Below are 22,491 nucleotides of genomic sequence, written 5' to 3'. Positions count from 1 at the left end.
TGATGGAGGGGAGTGCGAGTGGGGAGAAACTGAGTCTGTCTTGCCAGTGTCCTCAGAGCAAAACTTCAGGCAACATTATTTCGTGTATTCTGAAGTTCACGTCCGGAGTTGAGGCTGCTTTTGAAAAATGTGGATTTAGCTCTTTTATAGAGGAGCATTTATTTTTCATGGCAGAGGGACTCTCCTGAGTATCGTGCTTGAGGAAAAAGTTTGAAAAAATATGGTGCCTTGTCTATCGAAAAATGTTCTGAGGAACTACTGCCTGGTTTCAGATGAGGGCTGCGATTACGCTCTGGAGGTTGTCATGGGGAAGGATGCAGCTCAGTCTTTCTCTTTTCTTTTTACTGGAGCTGGCATGAAAATGGATTATTCTAAACCATCTCTCTGTCTTGCTGTCCCATTCGTCAGGTTCCTGCAGTCACATTCCCTGCTTGATGTTTTCATACACTGCACTCCTTTTCCTTGGGTTCTGGTGATCAATTGTAATGACAAGTGGAAATATTCCAAAAGAAATCTGTTCTCATGGCCCTCTGCAGAGTCCACTCTGAGAACCCTCTGCAGATTTAACAGTTTGGAGAGAGGTGGGAAAGCACAAGATTTACATCAGAGCAGCTGTAGTGTCCCTTTATGCTACAATTATTTTGGTAGGGACTGTATTTTCCTCTAAGGAGCAAATGATTGTAATTTGGCCCAGGAAATGAAAATAGGCAGAAGTCCTGCTTGTTAGGGGCTCCATGGACATGGAGAGGCCAGCAGCAGCTCCAAAGCTGGGCTGACAGAGCAGAGGTGAGGTCAGATCCAGAACTGCTTGAGGTATTGACAATCATTTGCAGTTACTTCCCACATTTGTCTTCCTTTTAAGAATATTTCCAGTACAAAGGCTGTTCTTTTGTCTGGAAATGTGCCTTTCCAGTCCTGAAACTGCCTCTCCACTGAAGATGATCCCATTGTACAGGCCATCCGTTTGCTAGCAGTAGTGCCCTTCTTGCACGTCATGGATGCTGCATGGGTGAAGCCCATGGCCCCTTGGGTTGGGTCTCTGCAGCTCAGTCACCGTCCAAGTGACTCTGCCAACACCTGCTCTGCTGCATCCTCGCACAACGTGCCTGAGCAGAGGAGGGAACGGAGCTGGTGAGGGGCTGGAGCACAAGTGTGATGGGAGCGGCTGAGGGACCTGGGGGGTTCAGCTGGAGAACAGGAGCTGAGGGGAGACCTTCTGATCTCTGAACTGCCTGAAAGGAGCTTGGAGCCAGGGGGGTCGGGCTCTGCTCCCCAGGAACAAGCGCCAGGAGCAGAGGAAACGGCCTCAAGTTGCCCAGGGGAGGTTGAGGTTGGATTTAGGAACAATTTCTTCCCCAAAGGGCTGTGGGGCATTGGAACAGGCTGCCCAGGGCAGTGCTGGAGTCACCAGCCCTGGAGTGGTTTAAAAGATGCAGAGCTGAGGTTTTTAGAGACATGGTTTAGAGGTGGACTTGACAGTGTGAAGTTAACGGTTGGATTTGATGATCTAAATGTCTTTTCCCACCTAAACGATTCTGTGGCCTCAGAGGAGCATGAAACCCTGACCAGGATGATCTGCAGATGACTTCACCGTTGGTTTGGCGCAGGGGGGTGTTGGCAGAGGGTTGGTGGCTGTAGCGAAGCCCTGGTGCTGCGCTGGGCTGTGAGCAGGAGGCTGAGCAGGGAGCAGAGTTCCCACAGCAGCGATCAGCCCCGGGCAGTTCTGGTTTTACCCTGCAGCCTGGTTTGCCCTGAGCAGAGGGAGAGAGGAAAACAAACTCTAATGATCACTTTTTCCTGCAGGAAGATGCAGATGGGCAGCTCCTTCTGTGGAGATGCCCTTCAACCCTGCACCTGAGACACTGCTGCGGAGCCAGGATGGGCTTATTTTCTCTTTCCAAGAAAAAGAAAGACATAAACTAAGATGAAACAACAAAGAGGGAATTACAAAGAAGGAGAGACTAGATTTGAATTGATATAAAACCCAGGACTGGCATGCAGCCCAGTAAATATTGGAATGACATTACCTGAGCTTAAAAAATTTGACAAGTTGTTAGGTTTAGTTTATATCTGTAGTGGAACTGAGGAGCAAACAGCATGGAAATATAATTACTTCTTTTAATCATTTTCTTTGGTAACAGAAGCAGAAGGAAAAAGCTCTGGAGAGATCCTTATTATGATTTTTCCCTCCCTCTGTTTCTTCTTTCTGATTCCCTCCACTCTTCTCAGCTTTGTCAAGATTGTGACAAACTTAATTACCAGCAAGCAGTAGGAAATCCAGATGACATATCACTTTTTTTCTTCTTCTTCTTTTGACTTCATAAAAGCTTTATAGTCTTTAATCTAGAATGAATGAGGACAGGGCCCAGATGGTGCTGGTGTCACTACTGGCAGCATCTGAGCCCTTATCTCCTTGAGATCTTCAGTGTCAAAGAGCCAAAGACAAGGACAACAGAACCTCCAGAGACTGTTTCAGGGCTGGAGTTTCAGAAAACAACATCACGTGTGGTCAGGGCCAGGTTTGCAGAGTATCTTCACTCCTGTTTGTGGGGGTGTCGCCTGTCATCCTTTTCTTGAGAATCTGGACTAATTGCGCTAATTGCTGGATGCTCACAGCAGCGAGCGCGGAGCCCAGGGCTCCGGCACCGGGGTAGGGCACCTTTGTGGCTCCTGTGTTGGCAAAGCCTGATACACGGTTGATTATAAAACAAGAGCTGGGTGAAGTGCTCTCGAGAACAGTTTGCCCAAAATTTTTACTTCTGGGGGGTGTAAAAGAGCTCAGGGTGAAGTTCAGTGAATAGGTTTTAAATGAGAAAAAAAATAAAAGAAAAATGCCATAAAATACTTTGAGCATTTCAAAGTGAGGTTTTTCCCTTTGAGCTTTTCAAAGGTGGTTTTTCCCTCTTGCTCTTTCAAAGATATATTTTCCTTTAAAGTCAGGTCTAACTCAAAAAAGAAATAAGTGAAAGGGAAATGAAAAATACAAAAGGGTTAAAAAGGGACAAAAAGTGCCAAATGACCTGAAATGGTGAAGTTTTTTGCACTCCTGAGGACTAGAAACTTTATTTCCTTGTAATGAATTCCAGGGCAGCTGGGACACAGCAAGTGCCGTGATGCTGCGGTGAGGTCCAGCAACCACGGAGAAGCTGATATTTGTGCTCCAGTGAGCTGTGGTTTTGCAGAGCTCATTCAGGCCCATTCCCAGTGCTCCAGGTGCGTTTCCTTAAGTCTCTGTTTCATTGCAAAAGAAGAAAATTGATCATCTGTAGAGGGTCTGTCCTCCAGTAGCTTTGACAGGGGCTCTGGCAGCCTCAGCCAGAGGTTCAGTGGTTCCTTGTGGCCTCTTTGCTGTCCAGCTCTGAGCATCCCACCTTTTCCCCTCAGTCCTCAGGTAAAGGGATCTCCCAAAAGCTGATATGCTGTTGCTCTTTTTCCTCAAGGGGCACTAGGCACAAAAGACAATTTAATTATCAACCTTAAGGAAGTTTTCTCTCTTCTTACATTCTTCTCTAAATAACTGATGAAGTGGAGCAGCTCAGACAAAGCCCCTTCTCTCAGCTGTAAACCAGAGCATAGAGCAAATCACTAAACCTCTCATTTACCTGTCAGAGTCAAATAAAAAAGCTGAGCGTGATGCTAATTGTTCTCAGTATGCTGGTTATGATGGTGCATTTCTCAGCACAGATGCTCTTAAATAACTCAACAAATCTGGGGACCTGCTGGGTCTAACTGGCTTGTTTTGCTTGGGGGGATGCAGAATGATATCCCAGGGGTCTGCAAGGAGCTGTGTGCTGTTCAGTGCTGATTAGAGCTCCGTGGATGTTTAATTTTGTGGAGATGGCTGGGGGAGGATAAGCCAGATGAGGGACCTCAGGCTGGGAGAGTGATTGTGGCAGCCCTGGAAGATCCAAGGGTCCTTGAGTTACCGTGAGCAGAGCGGATCTGAGCAGGCTGGAGTCCTCGCTTGGAGAGAGAGTAGAATAGTTCCAGGCTCTGTGTGCTGCAGAAGGTGAGGACAGGCTCGGTAGCTCCTCAGCTTCAGCCCACACATTTCCACGATGTGTCACCCAGCAGCCAGCCAGAGCCCTTTCTGGGGCACCTTCCCTGGGAAATGCTCCATTTGCAGCTCTGCAAAGGTATTTCTCACTCACTTGTCTCTCATCACTTGGTAGCGTAGAGGCCAGAAGTGTAAGTGTCTTAAAATTTACGCAATTTCTTGAAGGTAAAATCTATTGGGTGTCCACCTGAGTGCAGGGTCTGGATGTCCTTGTGAGCACTGGTGCTTTACTCTTATGCTTATGCTTATGGCTCTTTCAGTGAGTACTGTTTGTTTCTGTCTCTAATAAGAGACTGTCAAACCAGCATAAATTCTATAACGTTTCTTCTGCTTTTTTTTTGGGCATGTCAACAGTAGGAGAAAGTACATCAATTAGAAATTAAAGAAATTTAGTTAGAAAACAGGTAGGAAAGCATCAATAGGAAAGCTCACATAAAGCAGAGAACAAAGACACCAGAAATAAAATTGTCTGACAAGCATTAGAATCGATATTAAAAGGAGAGAAAAGAAGTACAGAAGCCTCAAAAACAACCCCAGAAACTGTAAATCAATGCCTGACTTCAGAAACGAAAAACGCAAGGAACACAACAAATGATTTCAGATCTGTTCCTGTCAGAAAGAAACCTGATTGCACAAAAAAAGAGCAGCAGCTATAGAGACGATCTTATAAAAGGATGTACAATAAAAGATTTGAAAATGGTATCCTCCAAACTACTTTAGAGAATGGCAAAAGAAAGGGATACAGATTAAAATACACTAGTGCTGTAACGTCTAATACAAAACGTTCTGTCAGTGAAAAAAAGTGTTTTGACAGGTGTATCAAAACTTACCACCAATCTTAGCGACCCCACCAAAAAAAAGGCTCTGAAAGGATCATTTTAAAATAGCTACAAGTGGCTCGGAAGATCACGGAAGCAAACAGCTCACAATTATCTCTGTGGCTGGAAAGAGATCAAACCTTATTGCTGTGCTATTTTTACAAGAGGCAAAGTAGGACAGTCGTATCACACTGCTCCAGATAACACTGCAAACAAAGGTTACTGGAGAGCACGCAGGCACATAAAGCACCAGCAAGCCGTGAGGTATGGACTGAGCTGCAGCACGTCGCCTTGAAACCCAGAGACTTCTGGAAACGTCCATCAGGAAAACAGCAACCCCGTGGGAGCATGGGGACCGGCTCCTGGCCATGGCTGCCCATGACCACCAACGGAGCCACGTTACGGTCAAGCAACCTTTGATTGCATCACGTTATCCCATAATATTTCTACATTCATAAGTGACCTTGACTGCCTGGCATCATGTAGAGCATGTGTTTACTTGAAAAAACAAGCATTTTTATTATTTTGCCCCTCAGGCCACCAGTTCTGAAATGGCAAAGCCCAGGAGTTCAGGTACAACTTTAACAATTAAGAAATTAAATATTCACACACACACAAATTTAAATGTATTTAATTGCCTGCTTTTTGGTTTCTGACCTTTTGCTTCTCATTTGAATTGCATATTTTATTCTGTAGATACTCCGAAAAGGTTGTGAGCTGAGGCTGCGGCTCTTCCCCGTGTGGGGTCCCGGGCAGATCTGGGGGGGAACATCTACCAGGTGGTGCCAGGTACTTCAGGCTGTTCAAAGGAAACAGACAGGACATATGGGATTGGAATAACTTTCTCCAAATTACCTCAGTTAACATATAGAGAAAAATTGTAAGTGTTACGGATAAATTAAACTCAAATGGATAATACATTATTTCACATTACCGTGTAACAATCTCCTTAGGGTTTTTTAATTGTCCCTACACTGTAGTTTCTGAATCCACTGGCTAAATTTCAATCAGATCTTACAGAGCAGCAAGAGGTTTCAAAGGTGATTAAATTCTTACAAAATGTGAAAAAATAGGCAACTGCATATGAAAAAGGTAGTGTTAAGTATCCTAATGGAGGGAAAGATCATTGTGTGAGCTCAAGCTCTAACAGCCACCAGAGGATCGGATGGAGAGCATTCAAATCCAGGTGCTCAGCCAGGATCTGCAGTCCCTCATGAGATGTAAACCTGCCTCGTCAGCTCCACAGCCTGGGGACCCTGTGTGGTCAGGGGACACACGTGCTTGTGCTTCTCCTTATGGGGGCTTGGGTGAGTCCCCTCCCAACCACCAACATAGACAGAGCAGCTCTAATCACCCAGCCTGAAAAGGCGTATACAACAGGCTGGACTGAACAGGAGGGAGCACCAGCGAGGGAGGAGAAGAGGAAGAGCAGGCCAGCAAAGGAAAACAACAATAATAATAATATACAAAATGAGCGATGGACAATACAATTACCACCCAGTGATGGATGCTCAGCTTGTCCCTGAGCAGTGGTTCTCCTGGCCAGCATTCCCCAAAATATATACTGAGCAGGACGTCATATGATATGGAATATCCCTTTGGCCAACCTGGTTCAGCTGTCCTGGCTGTGCCCCCTCCCAGCTGCTTGTGCATGGCATGAGAAGCTGAAAAACCCTTGACTGCTTAGCAACAACCAAAACACTGGTACATTATCAACGTTATTCTCATTCTAAATCCAAAGCACAGCACTATACACAGGCACTAGGAAGAAAATAACTCTCTCCAACCTGAAACCAGGACACCTGGGTTGCAATTATTTTGCTAGAAATAAACTAACCATTTCAAAGGAGAGGTGTAACATGAGTTTGGCACTTACCTTATACAATATTCCAACTTTAAAATCAAGGAAGTAAACCTCTCGCATGTGTGTTGTTGGGTAGAAGGAACAAAGGTACTTGTGTCCTTTCTGGCCTGCTGTCCCAAGGATGTCAGTAGCAGGAAAGCTTGTCCTAGTGGATCGATGCGATCATTCAGGTGCGGGTCTGTTCACAAGAACAATTGTCCTGAGCACGGGAGTATTTGCAGGGAGCTCCCCAGTTCCCACAGTTCACTCCCCCAAACCTCAGACGTGCAAGTGGCTTCTCTGGGTGCAGGGACCCCCACCATGCCACGGCACCCCTGCCAGGTGACCGTCTCACCACCCCAGCCCCGGGGGACCCTGCGTGCTCACCGCTGCTCGCAGGGACACCAAGCGCTTTGCAGAGCAGTGAAACACACAGGGATGTGCCCATTCCCTGATTGTGCTTCTCTGTGCTAAACACTAACACCACCTCCTGGGATCCCAGAGAGCGCTCTGCGTGCTAATGAGGAGGGACCGCAGCTCAGCGAGTGCCTGACTCGCTAAGGCAAACAACGTATCGGCCGGAACTAATGCAGAAAAACATGGCCCTGGTGTCCTTTCTGTTCTATTTTTCCCAGCCAAGCTTCTGTACTTTGGATTCCTTCAGGTGCATAGAAGGGCATGTGATTTATTCAAACTGGAAAGCTTGCAGACAAAAAAGGCTGTGTAATTATTTTGTATCTGACACAATCATTAGCAGTATTATTTCTTCCAGAGCTGGGAAGGACACTTATAAAACATCTAACAAGCTGCTAAGGAGGTTGCCTAAAGCACTGATGTTCAAAATGTGCTGCTAGAGCCTAATCTTCTGTGCTCCGTACATATGAATATTTCAAGCTCCAGTTTCTTTTTATGGAAGGGACTTCAAATTATATTTCTGAAGGATGTTTCTGGCAGTTTAGTGGGCACCCTCTTCAAATCTTGGGCCTAGGTTACCTGTCGATTCCATGATATAGTGATGATTGAAAGAGGCCAGTACAATCTAAGCAACTGTGCTGTGGAACAGAGGGGCATCCAGGCCTCCTATTTTACTTTGTTGAAGAGCAACAACCTCTTCTGTGCACATGTATTGTGCAAGTCCTCCAGATCCATTTTCCACGCTGAAAACAAGCACAGTAAGCCAGGCATCAGTCTCTGAGCTCAGGATGCTGTTGGAGAGCTTTTGGATGCTCTCCTGTGGGTAACCTGCTATGACCTGGCTCAGCCAGGAGCTGCCCAGTGGTCCAGCCTGCCTGGAAGTCCTGGTCCAGCTAAGAGGGATGCTGGTGGAAGGCAGCTGGTGGCACCTTTTCAGGGGACAGGCACCTATTTCATACAGTCACTGTATGCAGTTTGCCCAGGTCTCAGGAGAACGAACAAGGTTCCATGGGCAGCAGAGCCCAGCTTGTCCTCCTGACAGCTCTGCAAGCTCAGGTTGAACTCCTACATAAACACATGGCCACATCAGAGACTGAACATGCCTCATCCTCCTGGGGGGAAGCAAATCCAAGGACCTGGAAACTAGTGCTGGCCAAATTTGCACAGAAAAAGTCTGGTTCACTGGGTAAGGGGATGGTGGTTTGAGCAGGAGCTGCCTTTCTAATGGTAAGTGTGGAGTCTATCACCAGCAATCCCTAGCTCTCATCTGGCACTTTTCATCAGCAGATCACAAAGCGTGTTGTGGAAAAAGGTCAAAATAATGATTGCCATTTTAAAGATGGAGAAGCTGAGACACAGAGCCCAAGAGCCACAGAGGAAGTCACCCCGCAGGCAGCTGGCAGAGCTGAGGACAGAGTCCCACAGTCCCCAAGTCCAGCCCAGCACGCCGGCCTCCCTGTTCCCATCATTAGCACTGGGAAGTCGACCGCTAATTGGTGTCGAATGTTTGAAAGTGGAAGGAGCTGTCGTCATGGCTACAGCATCCGCAGGCTGTCCTCTGCCATGGCTGCAGCCCTTCTCTTCCACAATAGCTCTGTGGTCTGCAAACAGTGCAGTAACGAGCACAGAAACAGCGATTCATTTGCAACCGGTGCAAATGCTTGTCATGTCATACAAAGACAGAATAAACTGTTAGCTGTGATCCTCTTACACTGACTGAGCCAGCTGGTTCACTGATTTCTCCAGTACCAACTGAAGCAGACTGTCAGGACCTGTTGGATCAACTCTCTCCTGTAAATTTTGTACAGGGTTTACACTCAACTTGTGCCTTTCACAGCACAACAGCACCCATGTTCTCCCTGTCCCCACCCTGGGTAGTGTCTTTCCTTCGCAATAGGTGGGGTGTCAGCAGTGAACAGGAAGGAAAACCCCTCCCCAGCCATGCACACACACAAACATGCATCCCCAAGAGGGTTTTAGCTGCAGATGCACAGATGCGCCTCCACCCGCGGTGCTGAGCACGTGGCTGCCAACCCGACAGACCTGACCCTCCATCCCTGCCCATGCGGGGACACCTTGAAGAGTTGGGGTTCTTGGACACGCAGCCTGCCCAAGCAAGGCTCAGCTCTCTATCCTCCCATTAGTCTCTTTGAAATTGCAATTATCGGGATTTACCAGCACTTCTGACACACCAGGTTCAAGGTAAAGCAGATGGGAGGAAGCTCTCTAGTTTGGGATTTCTGTTGTATTGATGTTGCTGTGTTACCTCCCTACCCCAGATCAGGACAGTTCATGGCCCTTCACCCATGTTAAAACAGGGGGAAAAAGGATACCTGCTAAACTAAAATCTGGCTTGGGCGATTCCATAGCAAGGGCTTTACTGATCTTCAGTGAAGGAGAAAAACCCACACATCAGAAACTCTCCGGTTTGATGTTCCCAGTGCCTCCCATTGTTTTTGACAGTTTGTCTTCACCTTCCTTACAAACACAGGTGCTGTGCAGCTTCTGCCAAGGCAACGGGGGTAGTTATCACCATAACTACCCAGCTATTGAAACCCAGCTGTACAGCAGTTAAGCTCAGCTCTGCAGCAGGCTGGCAGCTACCACACTGTTACACCTTCTGGAGACAGAAAGGCTCCATCAGCACTACAATGGATCTGAACAGCAGTTTCCGGGTGGAGAGTCTCTGTCCCCCCGTGACACAAAGCACTAGGACATGCCTCTTGGTCACTAACAGCAGCAGACCCTTCACATGAAATTACTTGCTGTTTTCCACCTCTGCATGAGCTTTTTTTCTGCCAAGGGGGCTTAGCAAAACAGGCTGCTTTCAAAAAGAGGGGTACAGGAAGGGTGCAAGCGAGGACAGCAGCAGTTCCTTGGAAGTCAGGATGTTTCTGAAGGGTTTTCCAGGGGAGTTCAGGTGCTGCGTCAGGCTGGTGCATGTGTCCCTGGTAACCAGTACCTCTTTGCTGGCAGCTGACGGGAGCTGAGAGGGACCACTCACTGCTCGGCTTCCCACTGCACAGCAGCTCGAGCTCGGGAGCACAGGAACAGAAACCTGTGGGATCTGAGGGCTGATCCTTCACTGCCCGGGTGCATGTGGCAGGTGTGGGGCAGCAGGACAACGCTGCTCCTGGGAGCGCCCGGGGTCCCCTGGAGCCTTGTGCTGTACTATGAGCTGTGTGAAGCTCATCTTCTGGAAGACAGCTGGAAGCAGTGGTAGCTCCCATTTCCACAGGTTCCAAATTCAATTTCTTGTGTAAACATCCTCAGGAAACTCACTTCAGGCGGAGAAGACTGCACAAACAGCTCAAGACACCAAGGGCTCTTCTGTCCCTGTACAAGCCAACTAACCATGATGAGTCTGATCATCCAAAGCCTTACCAGGAGCTCTGCCAAGTGGAGGACCTACTCACCCCGAGTCCTCGACTCAGGGCCCAGCGTGGGCTCTACCCTTGATACTCTGCCTCTTCTGCACGGGGCATTCACAGCTGAGCACATGAGGAGCAACTACAAGTGGGTACGTGGCACAGGAGGATGTCACGCTTCAGGGATGCTGCTGTCACCGTCCCAAATCAGAAAATGAAAGACAGACCTCAAGGCAAGAGGCACAAACACTGCTCCTTTCTAAAGGTGTTCTGGGACGACGGACGCTCTGACATGATGCTACCACTGCTTCAGGGATTGTCTGGAGGACTGTTGGTTCCTGGAGGATTTTTTCATCTTTTTCAGAAAAGATACAAGGGAATATACAGAGGGATTTACACTCTGATTGCTCTTGTATTCTCCATTACAGTGACAGCGAGCTCTGATGAGAGAGAATACATCAGAACCTCCAGATTTACTGGATTAGCCTCCAGCGTCACACTTGCTGGCAGTTTCATGGCCATTACAACAGGCTTATTTTTGCAGCCGCACAACCACCCAAGATCACCATCCAGAAAACTGTGTAACACTGTGATCTTTGCACCGCTGGGTCATTCAAATGTTTACTGAGTTTACCACTAAGTGCACCTGAGAAATGACAGCTAATGCCTTATATTAGTGCAAAAATTAGGATCTTTGGTACTTGGTGTCAACCATTAGAGCAACGGAATTACTTGTAGTGTTCAGAATCCAGGGACTTAAGAAGGTCTGTAGATAACTGGTGCAGAGACACATGGTCTGCACAGAATTATGACACCTCAGACAAACTTAGAAATGAAATGCCCCTTAAATAACCCAAGACCTCATCCAGAATGTTATCTAGGAACAAAGACACTCGGGATCCGCAGCAAAAGAGGGGGACTTGCTTAGCAAATAGTTAAACCAACCACAGTCATACAGGACTTCCAGACTCTTGTGATTTACCATCTCTGGCCTCACTTCTGGGCACTTCCCTACCATGGCTCTGGGGGGTGAAGGCAACGTGATACTTGTCCGGCCAGTGCTCCAGGGCCTCATACCTTACTTACAACACTTTTGACTCATGCATTGCAAAAATGGTGAGATGTGCAACCATCCTACCTTTGGTAATCTCTATTCCAACAGCCACCAGCTCCTCACCAAGACAGCATGATGTGGTGTGACCACCACATCATCCATAGTAAGCAGCTGAGCAGCTACTGCTGTCATTAAACATTAAGCACTAGTAGATAAAAGCAATAGGAATTTCACACCAGGTGTGAAGTCCTCCTCTGGATTTGTTTTCCTACATTTGCTTTGCTTTTCTGGCTATTGTTTCCCATCCAAAAGAGCACCAGAACTAATTGCCATTTCTAGATGGTGTGTGGCAAAGATCACAGAGGGTTTGCGGTCTATGCCAGCAATGCCACTCTCATGGTGCAGGAGCACTGACCTCTGAAGGGTGCTCCTCTACACAGGACAAGGTGTATCTGATTACAGAGTAATTAACGAGCCACAGCAGGGCCTGTCTCCACCCCATTCCACTCTAATTGGCCAAGACACAGACTGGCTCCTTTCTGTTGCTCCCCAGAGCTGTCAGTCACTGAGGGTCCCTCCTTACACCATTTACCCAACCAGTATAAAAAGGCAGAACAAGGCTAATGGAGCATGGTGTGGTGCCTGTTTCTTCCTTTGCTGCTCATCTGTTTGCTGCCAACAGGGCAAAAAGGTACTGTTCTGAGATTTTTGGGTGTTACAGCTACAATTGTTCCATGAACTCCTGGTTCGTGGTTAGATGTTTCTTACCTGGTGTAATTACGGACTGGAGTTAGTCTTAGCTGACATGAGGTTGGTTGTGGTCCTTCCTGAAAGGTTGGGTACAGCTTTTGAGTGAAAAGCTGGTTCTGCTTGGGCTGTGCTAACGGAGCAGAGCAGCTTCTTCAGATGGTTTGGTTTGTTTTTTCCAGTTCTGCAGTTACTGCCTCCCAATGCAAGACTTCCTTGAAGCCTTGGTGGGGAGGAAGGAGATACCTGCTACCTCTTCTAAGTATATTGAGAATAAGCACTATGATGTCTCTGGCAAGAGCTCTGCTCAGTGAGAAAAGACTTGTTTCTCATCATTCCCCTGATTATCATAAACCTATATGAAACCTAATTATGAGGTGGCTTTGCAGGCAGCACAGCTTTGTTCCTTCTGTAATGGGGAGAGGCATGTTTTGGGGATCTCCCCTTAATGAGTAGTGAAGGAACATGTCCCTTTAATGAGGCCAGAGGGAAGTGTCCCCTGGGAAGGGGAATCCCTCTGGAGGCTCAATGGCTGTTTTGTCTCCTTCTCTTCCTAAACCCATGGTGCTAACTGCATTTCAGCTGCAATGGCCTCTGCTCTGCCTGACAAAGAGGAAGCTGCCCAGGGATCCAAGGAGGAGCAGCAGGTAGGTGCCTCATGTCAGATGTACTGAGGGGCTGCTCCTGGGGGTGAGTGTGGGGATGTCACCCAGCTGTGGGGCTCAGCCCCACAAATGGAGGGGGGTGCTGCCTCTGTGCCCTGCAGCTTCTCTGGAAATGTGGGTGGCAGCACAGACAAAAGAGTAGACTGAAGACTCTCTGAGTAACCTCCTAGGCCAAGAAAATAGGCTGGTTCTTGGCTAGGAAAGATGTATTTCTAACTCTGTAGTCAAGATCCTGGTTTTCTGCAGGTGATGCTTCTATGGAAGGGCTCCCAGGAAACCTGCTGCGCCTGCTTTGCTCCCAGCAGCATATGTCTTGCAAAGTCAAGTCTGTCAGTTTAAAAGCAACTTTGTCCTGTCGGATGAAGCTCTTCCTGGAGTACTGGCTTGTTAAGTAGCCATACCAAATGAATTAGAGCTGGACATGAGGACATAAGTGTTGAAGCTGCTCACAGACCCAGCTGGCCCTTGGGTAACATTGTGCTAGAGGAAGACCTTTCTAGAATAGACCAACCATGAGTGTCAGCGCTCCACAGCTTGTTAAAGCAAGTGTCCAAGCAAGGCAAGCCTTGCTTCATCAACCAGACTAGGTGACTTGAAGAGACAAAAGAGGAAGTTTTGGGGCAAAACAGCATAGGAAGCTCAGGGTCATATGCGAAAGCTTCATGGCTTTTTTCTTCTTTCTGTCCTCTAGGACGCAGTAGATCAGGTGGCCAACCTGACCTTGGTCAGCTCTGCCTGTGACATGGTTTCCACGGTTTACGCCTCCACTAAGGAGAGCCACCCCTACATCAGATCTGTGTGCGATGCGGCAGAGAGGGGAGTGAGGAGCGTGACGGCGGCCGCGGCCGGCTGCGTGCAGCCCGTCCTGCCTGCGCTGGAGCCCCGCGGTAATCCCCAGCAAGGGCCTGGGAGGGAGTCTCTGGTTCTTTCCAGAAAGGAGTCCTAGGATGTGGAAATGCACCTCTATCACCATATTAAAGTGACAATTCCTGGCTTATAAGTAAGGCTAAAAAGGGGAGCCCTAGTCTGAGTGGTGTGATGGAGGACCAGGACTTGACTCTGATATTGAGTTCCCAAAAACTGATCTTGCAAGGTCCAAAGTATTGGGTGGCAGATTATTATAGGTGGATTCTTACAAGTGACAGGAAAAAGCTTTATCTTGGAGGACTGTTACATCTAAAGGTCTTGTTTGCCATGGCCCTTAAATAACATGACTGTGGCATCTGAGAAGAAGCTCTAAACTCCTGGAGAGAGAGGGATTATTTTTAATGACGATGTCTGACAAAGCAGCCTATGTGAGAGGCCTGAGCTCACTCTAAGGCCAGAGTGGGCATCCCCCTACTATCAGTTGCTATGTGATCCCAGGTCCTTAGGATGTGGAGGCTTGGGCAGAGATAAGGGCTTATGCATCTATTTGGTCACAAGCTCAAGAAGCTGTAGAAGGGGGTCCCATGAATGGGTGTGTACAAGTGGAATTTGGCTGCTGTCAAAGTGAACAGATCTACAAGGAGACCAAGCCAAGTTGCTCTACAAAATCAGCTTATAACACACCTGACGTGATGGTCTGAATGGAGCCCTTCATCTGGGTTGCCTGCAGAGCAGCTTGCTCAGGAATGTAGAACTTGATGGCACTGCAGAAAAACAAGTTTTGACAGTACTTTTTTTTTTCCTCCCAGTTGCTGCAGCAAGTGATTGTGCCTCCAAGGGTTTGGACAAGCTCGGGGAAAAGCTCCCGCTCCTTCAGAAGCCAGTGGAACAGGTAAGAATCAAAGGCTGTGCAGTTCCTGGCTGGCAGAGGGTCCTGGTTTTGTAGCATTTCTAACCCTGGGAGTGAAGTAAGCTCTTGTATGAGGAGCAAACTACTCCTAGGTACACAGTGCAAGCTCCTACAGGAGGAAATACTTAGCAGACATCATGCTAATTGTCCTCTTGGTGTGTTTTGGAATTGTGTACTACATGACCCAATCCCTTATCCAACAAGCATCTCCTCTTCCACAGATTATCTCAGATACAAAAGAGCTGGTGTCATCCAGAGTGGCTGATGCGAAGGATGCTGTGAGCAGCAGAGTGACAGAGGTGATGGATGTAACTAAGGAGACTCTTCAGAGCGGTGTGGAGGCTGCCAGAGCTGCAGTGACCAGCAGCATGGGGATGGTCATGGACTCCAGAATGAGCCAGACAGCTGTAAGTGGAGCAGAAGCTGTGCTGGAGGGCACAGAACACAGCTCTCTACCCATGGGGAATGAGGAACTAGGTAAGGAAACAGCATATGTCTGAGGAGACCTTACTGAGGCCTTTCTGTACTTAAAAGGAGCTGATAAGAAAGATGGGGAACAGACTTTTTAGAAGGGCATTTTATGACAGGACAAGGGGTGATGGTTTTAAACTAAAGGAGGGGAAGATTCAGGCTGGACATAAGGAAGAAATGGTTGCCCTGAGGGTGGTGAGAGCCTGGCCCAGGTTGGCCAGAGAGAGACATCCCAGGCCAGGCTGGACGGGGCTCTGAGCACCCTGAGCTGGTGCAGATGTCCCTGTCATGGCAAGGGGGGCACTGGGGGGCTGGGAAGGTCCCTTCAGCCCAAACTGTTCTATGGTTCTGTTTGTAATGGGAGCCACTACACTGGGGATGGTCAGTCCCACTCCTCACTCCACTACTCTGGAATGGGGCTCATGGGAAGTGCTGTTGGAGCTGCCTGGCTCCTAATCCAAGATCTCCTGACACATTTTTACTCTGTGTGCTAAGCATCCCTGGTCAGATGCTTGCAGATACCATCTCTTTTTCTCAGCCAAACTGGCAGCATCTGAAGAGGGTGCAGACATAATGTCTGTGGAGCAGCAGCAGGAGAGGAGGAGGTACTTTGTGCGGCTGGGGTCTCTCTCTGATGAACTCCGCCAACTTGCTTACGTGCACTCAACAGAGAAGATGAAGCGGGTGTGGCAGGGCATGCGGGAGGCCCTTGCACAGCTTCACTGGGTCATTGGACTGGTAGGTAGAGCTCCATTCCCTGGAAGGAGGGGACCAAACTGCTGGCTTGGTCTCAGCTTTGTTGCTATGATAAAGAGCTGTGCTGGTCAACAGCAGATCTGTTTGCCTGATGCTCTGATCTTCCCCTGACACAGATTGAAGTGTTTAAGCAAGGATTTAATCAAAAGCTTCAGGCGGGGCAGGAGAAACTGCACCAGATGTGGCTGGAGTGGAGTAGGAAGTGTTCCAAAGAGAGTGGAGATGAAAGCTCTGCAGAGCCAGAGGTACCTCCTGGGGAGGGAGCATAAGGGCTCTGGGCATCCTCCTGATAGATATATAAAATATATATATAATTATATTTTTCTTTAAGTAACTCACTCCCCTGATCTTGTCCTTCCTGCCTCCTCCCAGGAGATGGAGTCCCTGGCCCTGCTCATGGCATGCACTATCACAAAGCAGCTGCAAATCACCTGCTGCAAGATAGTGTCTGCAATTCAAGGCCTTCCCTTGAGCCTTCAGGATAAGGTGAAACAATCCCTTGGTGCCATAGAGGAGCTGCATGCTTCTTTCTCAGCAGCAAACTCCTTTCAGGACTTGTCCAGCAGTGTGTTGACCCAAAGCCAGAGGAAGCTGTCTGCGATCCAGGAGTGCATGGGGGAGCTGCTGGACTACCTGAAGAACAACACGCCTCTGTTCTGGCTGGTGGGGCCCTTCTCCCCCAGGGAGGAGGTGAAAACCCCACAGGAGGAGGAACCCTTGCGGGAGAGAGCTGCAGAGACAGCAGGAGCAGGGGATCATCAGGCTTCCACTACCCTCATGTAAAGGATAAGGTGGTGAGCACAGGTCTTTGCTTTCTGTAGCTTCCCTCTCCACTTGAGGATGGAGCTCTCATCATGGCTACTGGGTACTGATGAGTAAATCCTTAGGATCTTTGCAGGAAGGTGGTGAAAGCAGCAGGGTGACTAAGTGCTCATAGCTGCCTTCGGGAATGGTGGCTGAGCTCTGGGCCAGGACAATGGAGCTGGAGCTCTGCAATGCTCCCGCCTCCTGAGCAAGCTGTCTATGATATGTCCATTAGTGTATCCAGGCACTACCCGTATTCAACACAATTACTGCAGTTGGTTTTAAACTCTTGGCTAGTATAAAATGTAAAGAATTACCTTCCTAGAGGCTGCTTGTACCAGACCACAACTGCTTAAAATAAAACTACTGCATGCAAAACTACTTACTGCCTATGGTCTCTTGGAGAAAGGCCACAAGAGTGAGTATTGCTCAAGAGGCGTGTGAACTGTATTCTTACCCAGCCCTCGATGCCGGGACGGTGCCCGGAGGGCCGGCCCGTGCTCTGGTTGGGCCGTGCCCAGCAGGGCAGGGTGGGAGGCTCAGGTAAGATGGTTTAGTTTAGGAGCAGCTGAAAATGGGCTTTTTTTTCCCAGAGAAGGACAAAGGTGCTGTCAGTAGCAGCACTTTGCAGTGACTTGTGCTCCCAGCTGAAGCACATAGATGCTTTTCCAGCTGAAATCTCTGCCGGTGTCAGCACTCAACTCTTCCTTCAGAGGCTCTTCTGGCAGGTCCTGGCAAGACTGGACAGCGTTCTCTTCCCTCTGTGCCCTGTGGATGGCAGAGGAGGGAAGGGGGTCAATAAATCTGCTTCAAATTGCCTTACAAACCAAGTGTAAACCTGTGACAATTCCAATGTGATGTTTGTGTGGCTTGTTAAAACCCCTGAAGCCTCCAGGAGCGACAGGCGTCTGACCTGATCGATAGCTCAGCTGCCCTTCACTGCTGCAAACCAGGCAAAGTGCCTTCTGTGAATACAGAGCACTGCCAGCAAATAATTACCCTTGTTGTGGTGCTTTCTGGACACTGGTGCCTCCCTCTGTGGTAATGAAAATCCATTTGCAGAAGCAGTTAGTTTGCAGTATTGACTTCCCTGTCTCCCCCCGATTCTCATATTTATTTAGATTCAGCAATGGCTTGAGGTTCTCCAGCAGTGAGTTTGGAGGGGAGGTGATGCGGAGGGTAATTAACATGCTGACTGCTGACACGGCTGGATTTTATGCCATCCTCACTACTGATGCTTGCTTTTTGTCCGTTTGTGCTAAGCTTGCTTCATAAACTCTGACGGGAGCTTAGTGCAGGAGGCTGGCAGGTGGGCAGATGCTGCCTGTGTCTCCCCGCGTGCCCTGTCCTGTGTCTCCAGAGGGGAAGGAATGGTGCCATGGGAGCTGTTAAAGGCAATTAGCTGGGACAGCTAATTGAGGGTGAGAAGCAGCAAGTAAGGGAAGAGTGTAGAGGAGGCTGAAGCTGGGGAGAGGGGAATGGGAAAGCATGAGAGAGCTGGAGGAGGGGACACCAGGAGCCCTGGGGACAACTAGAGCACAGGTGAGAAGATGGGTGGAAAAATAGTGGTTTGGGATTAAAGATGAGAATTCAAGGAGTATGGAGGAGGAGAAGGGGGAACCTGAGCAGCTGGATGACTAAAGGAGAAAAGCTGTACAGAGAGGGGTTCAGTGTGACCAGAGCTTGGGCAAGGTGGAGATGACTGGAGGACAGGAGAGGAACCGGACGGTCTGGAGTTAGAGGCTCCTCTGTTTAAGGGCACGGTGTGCAAGCCCCTTATCAAGTTGTCTCACTGGGTGTCTCAGTGCAAGGCAAAATAACCTCTATCTTTGCCAAGTAAACATTGGAGAAAAACATCCTCCTTTGCAGGAGATGTACACTGCATATAACCACTCTCACGTGGACCATCCTGCAAGTGAAATCATCACATAGCTTGGTTCTGCAAGACAATTCCCTAGGACAAGAGACATCCTGAGCTCTCCGATTTGGGAAAATGCCAACATCTCACAGTGGTCCTTCCCCAGCAGAGAAATCAGACAGTGCGGTGGTGCTCGTGCTGTCCTCACTGAACACGTGTCTGCCAGCACTGGCTGGTTTCTGGAGGAACATCTGGCTGGTTTCTGGAGGAACATCTGGCTGGCTGTTCACAGCGCCGAGCTGCCCCCTCCCTGCTACCCCGCTCCTGCGCGATGGTTCTGCAGCTGTAAGCTGAAGGTCACTTTAAATGCCATCTTCATTTAGCTGCCTTGATGGGGTAATTATTGCTGAAAATACAAGGTTTACCAAACAAATTACAAAACAAGTGAAGTGTTTACCCTGTAAGAAACTGATTGGAAACACCTGCGATTTTGTGGAACAGAAAAAAGCTATTCTAGGGCTTGTAATGTCTCCCTGGAGCTTCTCTTCCCCAGCTGAACACCCCAACTCTCTCACCTGTCCCCCAGCAGAGCTGTTCCAGCCTCGGATCGTTTCTGTGGCTCCTCTGGCCCCTCTGCAGCAGGTCCATGTGTGTCCTGTGCTGAGGACCCAGAGCTGGACCAGCACTGCAGGGGGGTCTCACAGAGCGGGGCAGAGGGGCAGGATCAGCTCCTTGTGATCCCTTGGTATCTTGGCAGAGAGTGGTTCTGTGCTTGGCAAGGTCCCGGTCACACCGGGTGCTGGAGCACAAACGTTTGCTCCAGCACAAGTCACAGAACTGCGTCCTGACCTGGTGCCGCTCCCGGGACTCGTGAGCTGCCAACTGTGACCCTCTGGAGCAGGAACGATGGTCTGGAGCTCAGTCTGGTGGTGGTGGCTCCTGGAGAAGTGTGGCACAGGCACCTATCGAAGCTGGGAAGGCTCAGCCACCGCTTTCAGGTGATTTCCCAAGTCGGCTTTACAACACTGACACCATTTATGACCCTCTCCCTCCCTGCAACCCGTTAATACTGGTCCCACTAACCTAAAGGAGGTGCAGAGGAGCATGGATACTTCTGGAATAAAACAAGGGTCCTTACTGCTTCTCCTAAGGTCTTTCTGGTGGTCTGAGAGCTCTTTCAATCATTCTGGCACTCTTTGAAAGATTTGTGAGCTCATATGAGTAGGTTTTAGTGTTCCTCTGAAAATCCACAGCAGTAATTTGGCAAATAGAGAATAACCAGGACCTGGAGTGTTCTGGACCCGCTGAGCTGTAATTTGCTATGGGTAATCACTATTCTGCTGCTTCTCTCTGCTGGGTCTGAAAGCTCTGTGAATTTAGAGTAGGAATCAATTAAACAGCAAATAGGTTTCTTTGTCAAAATCAATTAAGTTCTCTTCCCAGCCAGTGCAATGGTCTCCCTGGAACTCCATATTCTTCTTGGCTGCTATTTCTTCAGCAGCTTTTGCTGGATAATGTTGATGTTTTATAGCTTGATTTAAATCATATAGATCAATGCATATGCATACCTTATTTGGATTTTCAATTACAACCATATATTTAGCCTAAATGAATTACCCAGGTTACAGTTTCAGCTACACAGAAAATTTTTCATAACATTCAATTCAATTTTTAATTTCTCTGTAAGCATCAGTGATTTCTTTGGAGAGCAGGATCATTACGGTTGTTTTGCCCTTCTTGCTGCAATATTAGTCTTGAAAACGGGCCGCACCAGAAGATTTCAAATATGTTCAACCTGTGGATTCTGCTTTTGCTTTGGCTGGAGACGCAAACATGTGGGAAGCCGGTGCTGCGGGCTGCGCTGTGAAAGCCCTTTCTGAGTCTGCCCTGCGCGCAGCTCAGTCCGACCGCCCTGACCGGTGTCTGTGCCCGTTAGACCTGCTGCGTCTGGATTAAAAGCATCATTTTCCCTGACCATTGTGCATCTGAGTATCCTCAGTCCACCTGCGTCTCCAAACCCCAAATTCCTTTGCGAACGTGCCCTTATGCCCGAGTCCCTGTGTCACTGCTGAAAGCAGGACTGTGGCTCCTAAATCTCCCAAGTGCCTTTCTGAGTTTTATGCGTATTTCTCCACAGATAATCCGTCCTTAGTCCCTCTCTGGGAGAGTGGAACTGCTCTGAGTTTTAAGCCAAGCTGTGGCTTGCCTTTAAATCAGAAAGTATGTGTCTAACATTAGTTTTCCTGGGTGTGCTGTGTGCTCACCAACCACTTTGATGGTTTGTGACACGCTCCAGCTCAGCTGTTCTTGCTGCCGAGGCGCCGATTCCTGTGCCTAGAAATGCGCATTTCCTTGTGCATTTCAAATACATCAGGCTTCTTCTTGTCACTTGGGTGAAACACTTTGGAAAGTTAATATTTCTTTCCAGGCTACTTTTGAGATGTTTGACCATCAGAGCACAAAACCGATCAACCACTAATTGACTATTTAATTCTTACAAATAAATGTTTCCTGTAGGCAAACGGCATGTTCTCCGTTGTTATCGGGGGGAGCTGTGTGTGCAGACCAGACCCTGCGGGCAAGGAAAACAAAACCGCAACAATGGAAATTTTCACTTGTATTTTATAGCATTGGAAATTATTATAAGAGGTTGGGAATAATGAAACGGTGATCTTGGATTTGCTTCAACTCCAGGGTTCCAATTTTGGTAAGTTACAACTGAAAAGGGGTAATTGCTAAAGCGGAGTGAATGACTGATTTATTTTTGCCTTGTGACAGCTAAACCAAAAGATTTTAAAAATCCGCTGAGCTTTGGAGAGCTGGAGCAGCACTGCACTCTCCATCTTCCCCAAAATGCAAATGCTAAACACTTTGTGTGGTTTGATGCAGTTTTTCCATTTACTGCAGAATCTCTCATGCTGCACATGCAGGCCTGGGGTTACAAGCCACTCAAAGGGCTGGTGCCATCTGAATCTTCTTTCTGCTCGTGGGGGTTCAGGGAGCAGCCGCCTGCCCCAGAGCGCTGAGCACGGGCAGCCTGGCCCCGCACGGCAAATCCCGCGTTTTCAACAGCTGAAGCTTTGCATGAACAATGAACTGTTCCCTGCAGCAAACCCACCTCCCCAGCCACTCTCCTCACCTCCAGGCTGAGGAACCTTTCTCAAGGTTTTGCTCTTGGATTTAATAACGACCTAAAAAAATCCCTTGCAGCAGAGAAAAAGGCCAAGGGCGAGGAGTGCCGAGCCCTTTCCTGCAGGGGACAGGGCTCCGCTGAGCACCACAATCACGCTCAGCCTCTCCCGTGTCCTGAGCAGTGACAGGATCTGGGTCTCGCTTGTCACAGGGCTCTTCCCAACACCCCTCCCGGGAGATCTTTCATCCACCTGCTCTCACCAGGGATATTGTGCTGCTCAGCAGAGTTCAGGAGCTGTGGAGAGGATTTGATGGTTCACCACATTACAGTCTTTGCTCCAGTGAAATTTAATCCCTTAAGCCAGGGCAATGGTTTAAGGAAGAAAGATGCGAAACGCTCACTTGCACACTGTGCTTGGGAGCAGGTGGTTGTGGGTGTCCAGAGTACAACCGGGATCCCTCCAGGACCAGAGATGGACCTGGGCTTCCCACGTCTCGGCTGAGCATCCCCAGCCCCCGAGATCATGGGCCAAAAGGTGCTGAGTTCGCCTTCTCTGGGTCCCTGCCTTCCCCCGTTATTTGCTGCTGGCTGGGGAATAGGGAAAATCACCTTGTGGAGGTTATTTGACTGTGAACTGGGGGGCGAAAGGCCCAGACGTCTCATCGCCGGGTGAGCTGCTGTGTTGTTCTACCGGGAGCTCACGGCGCCAGCTCCAGCTCCTGAATC

The 22,491-nt window shown here is 48.6% G+C and overlaps 1 protein-coding gene across 1 annotated transcript; it reads left to right on the top strand.

Moving 5' to 3' along the window:
• Window positions 1–12,888: 12,888 nt before the first annotated feature.
• LOC309446218 (perilipin-3-like) lies at window positions 12,889–16,753 on the top strand (the record flags this gene model as incomplete). Its single annotated transcript, XM_082065767.1, has 7 exons — window positions 12,889–12,948; window positions 13,658–13,853; window positions 14,643–14,725; window positions 14,965–15,220; window positions 15,753–15,952; window positions 16,087–16,215; window positions 16,343–16,753. The coding sequence occupies 7 exons, from the start codon at window positions 12,889–12,891 to the stop codon at window positions 16,751–16,753; spliced, it is 1,335 nt and encodes a 444-aa protein (XP_081921893.1).
• Between the last annotated feature and the right edge of the window lie 5,738 nt (window positions 16,754–22,491).

Source organism: Streptopelia decaocto, assembly GCF_964273445.1.
Source record: "Streptopelia decaocto genome assembly, chromosome: 14".
NCBI lineage: Eukaryota > Metazoa > Chordata > Aves > Columbiformes > Columbidae > Streptopelia > Streptopelia decaocto.
Note: the sequence above shows the minus strand (reverse complement) of the source record. Positions and strands in the feature narration are given on the sequence as shown.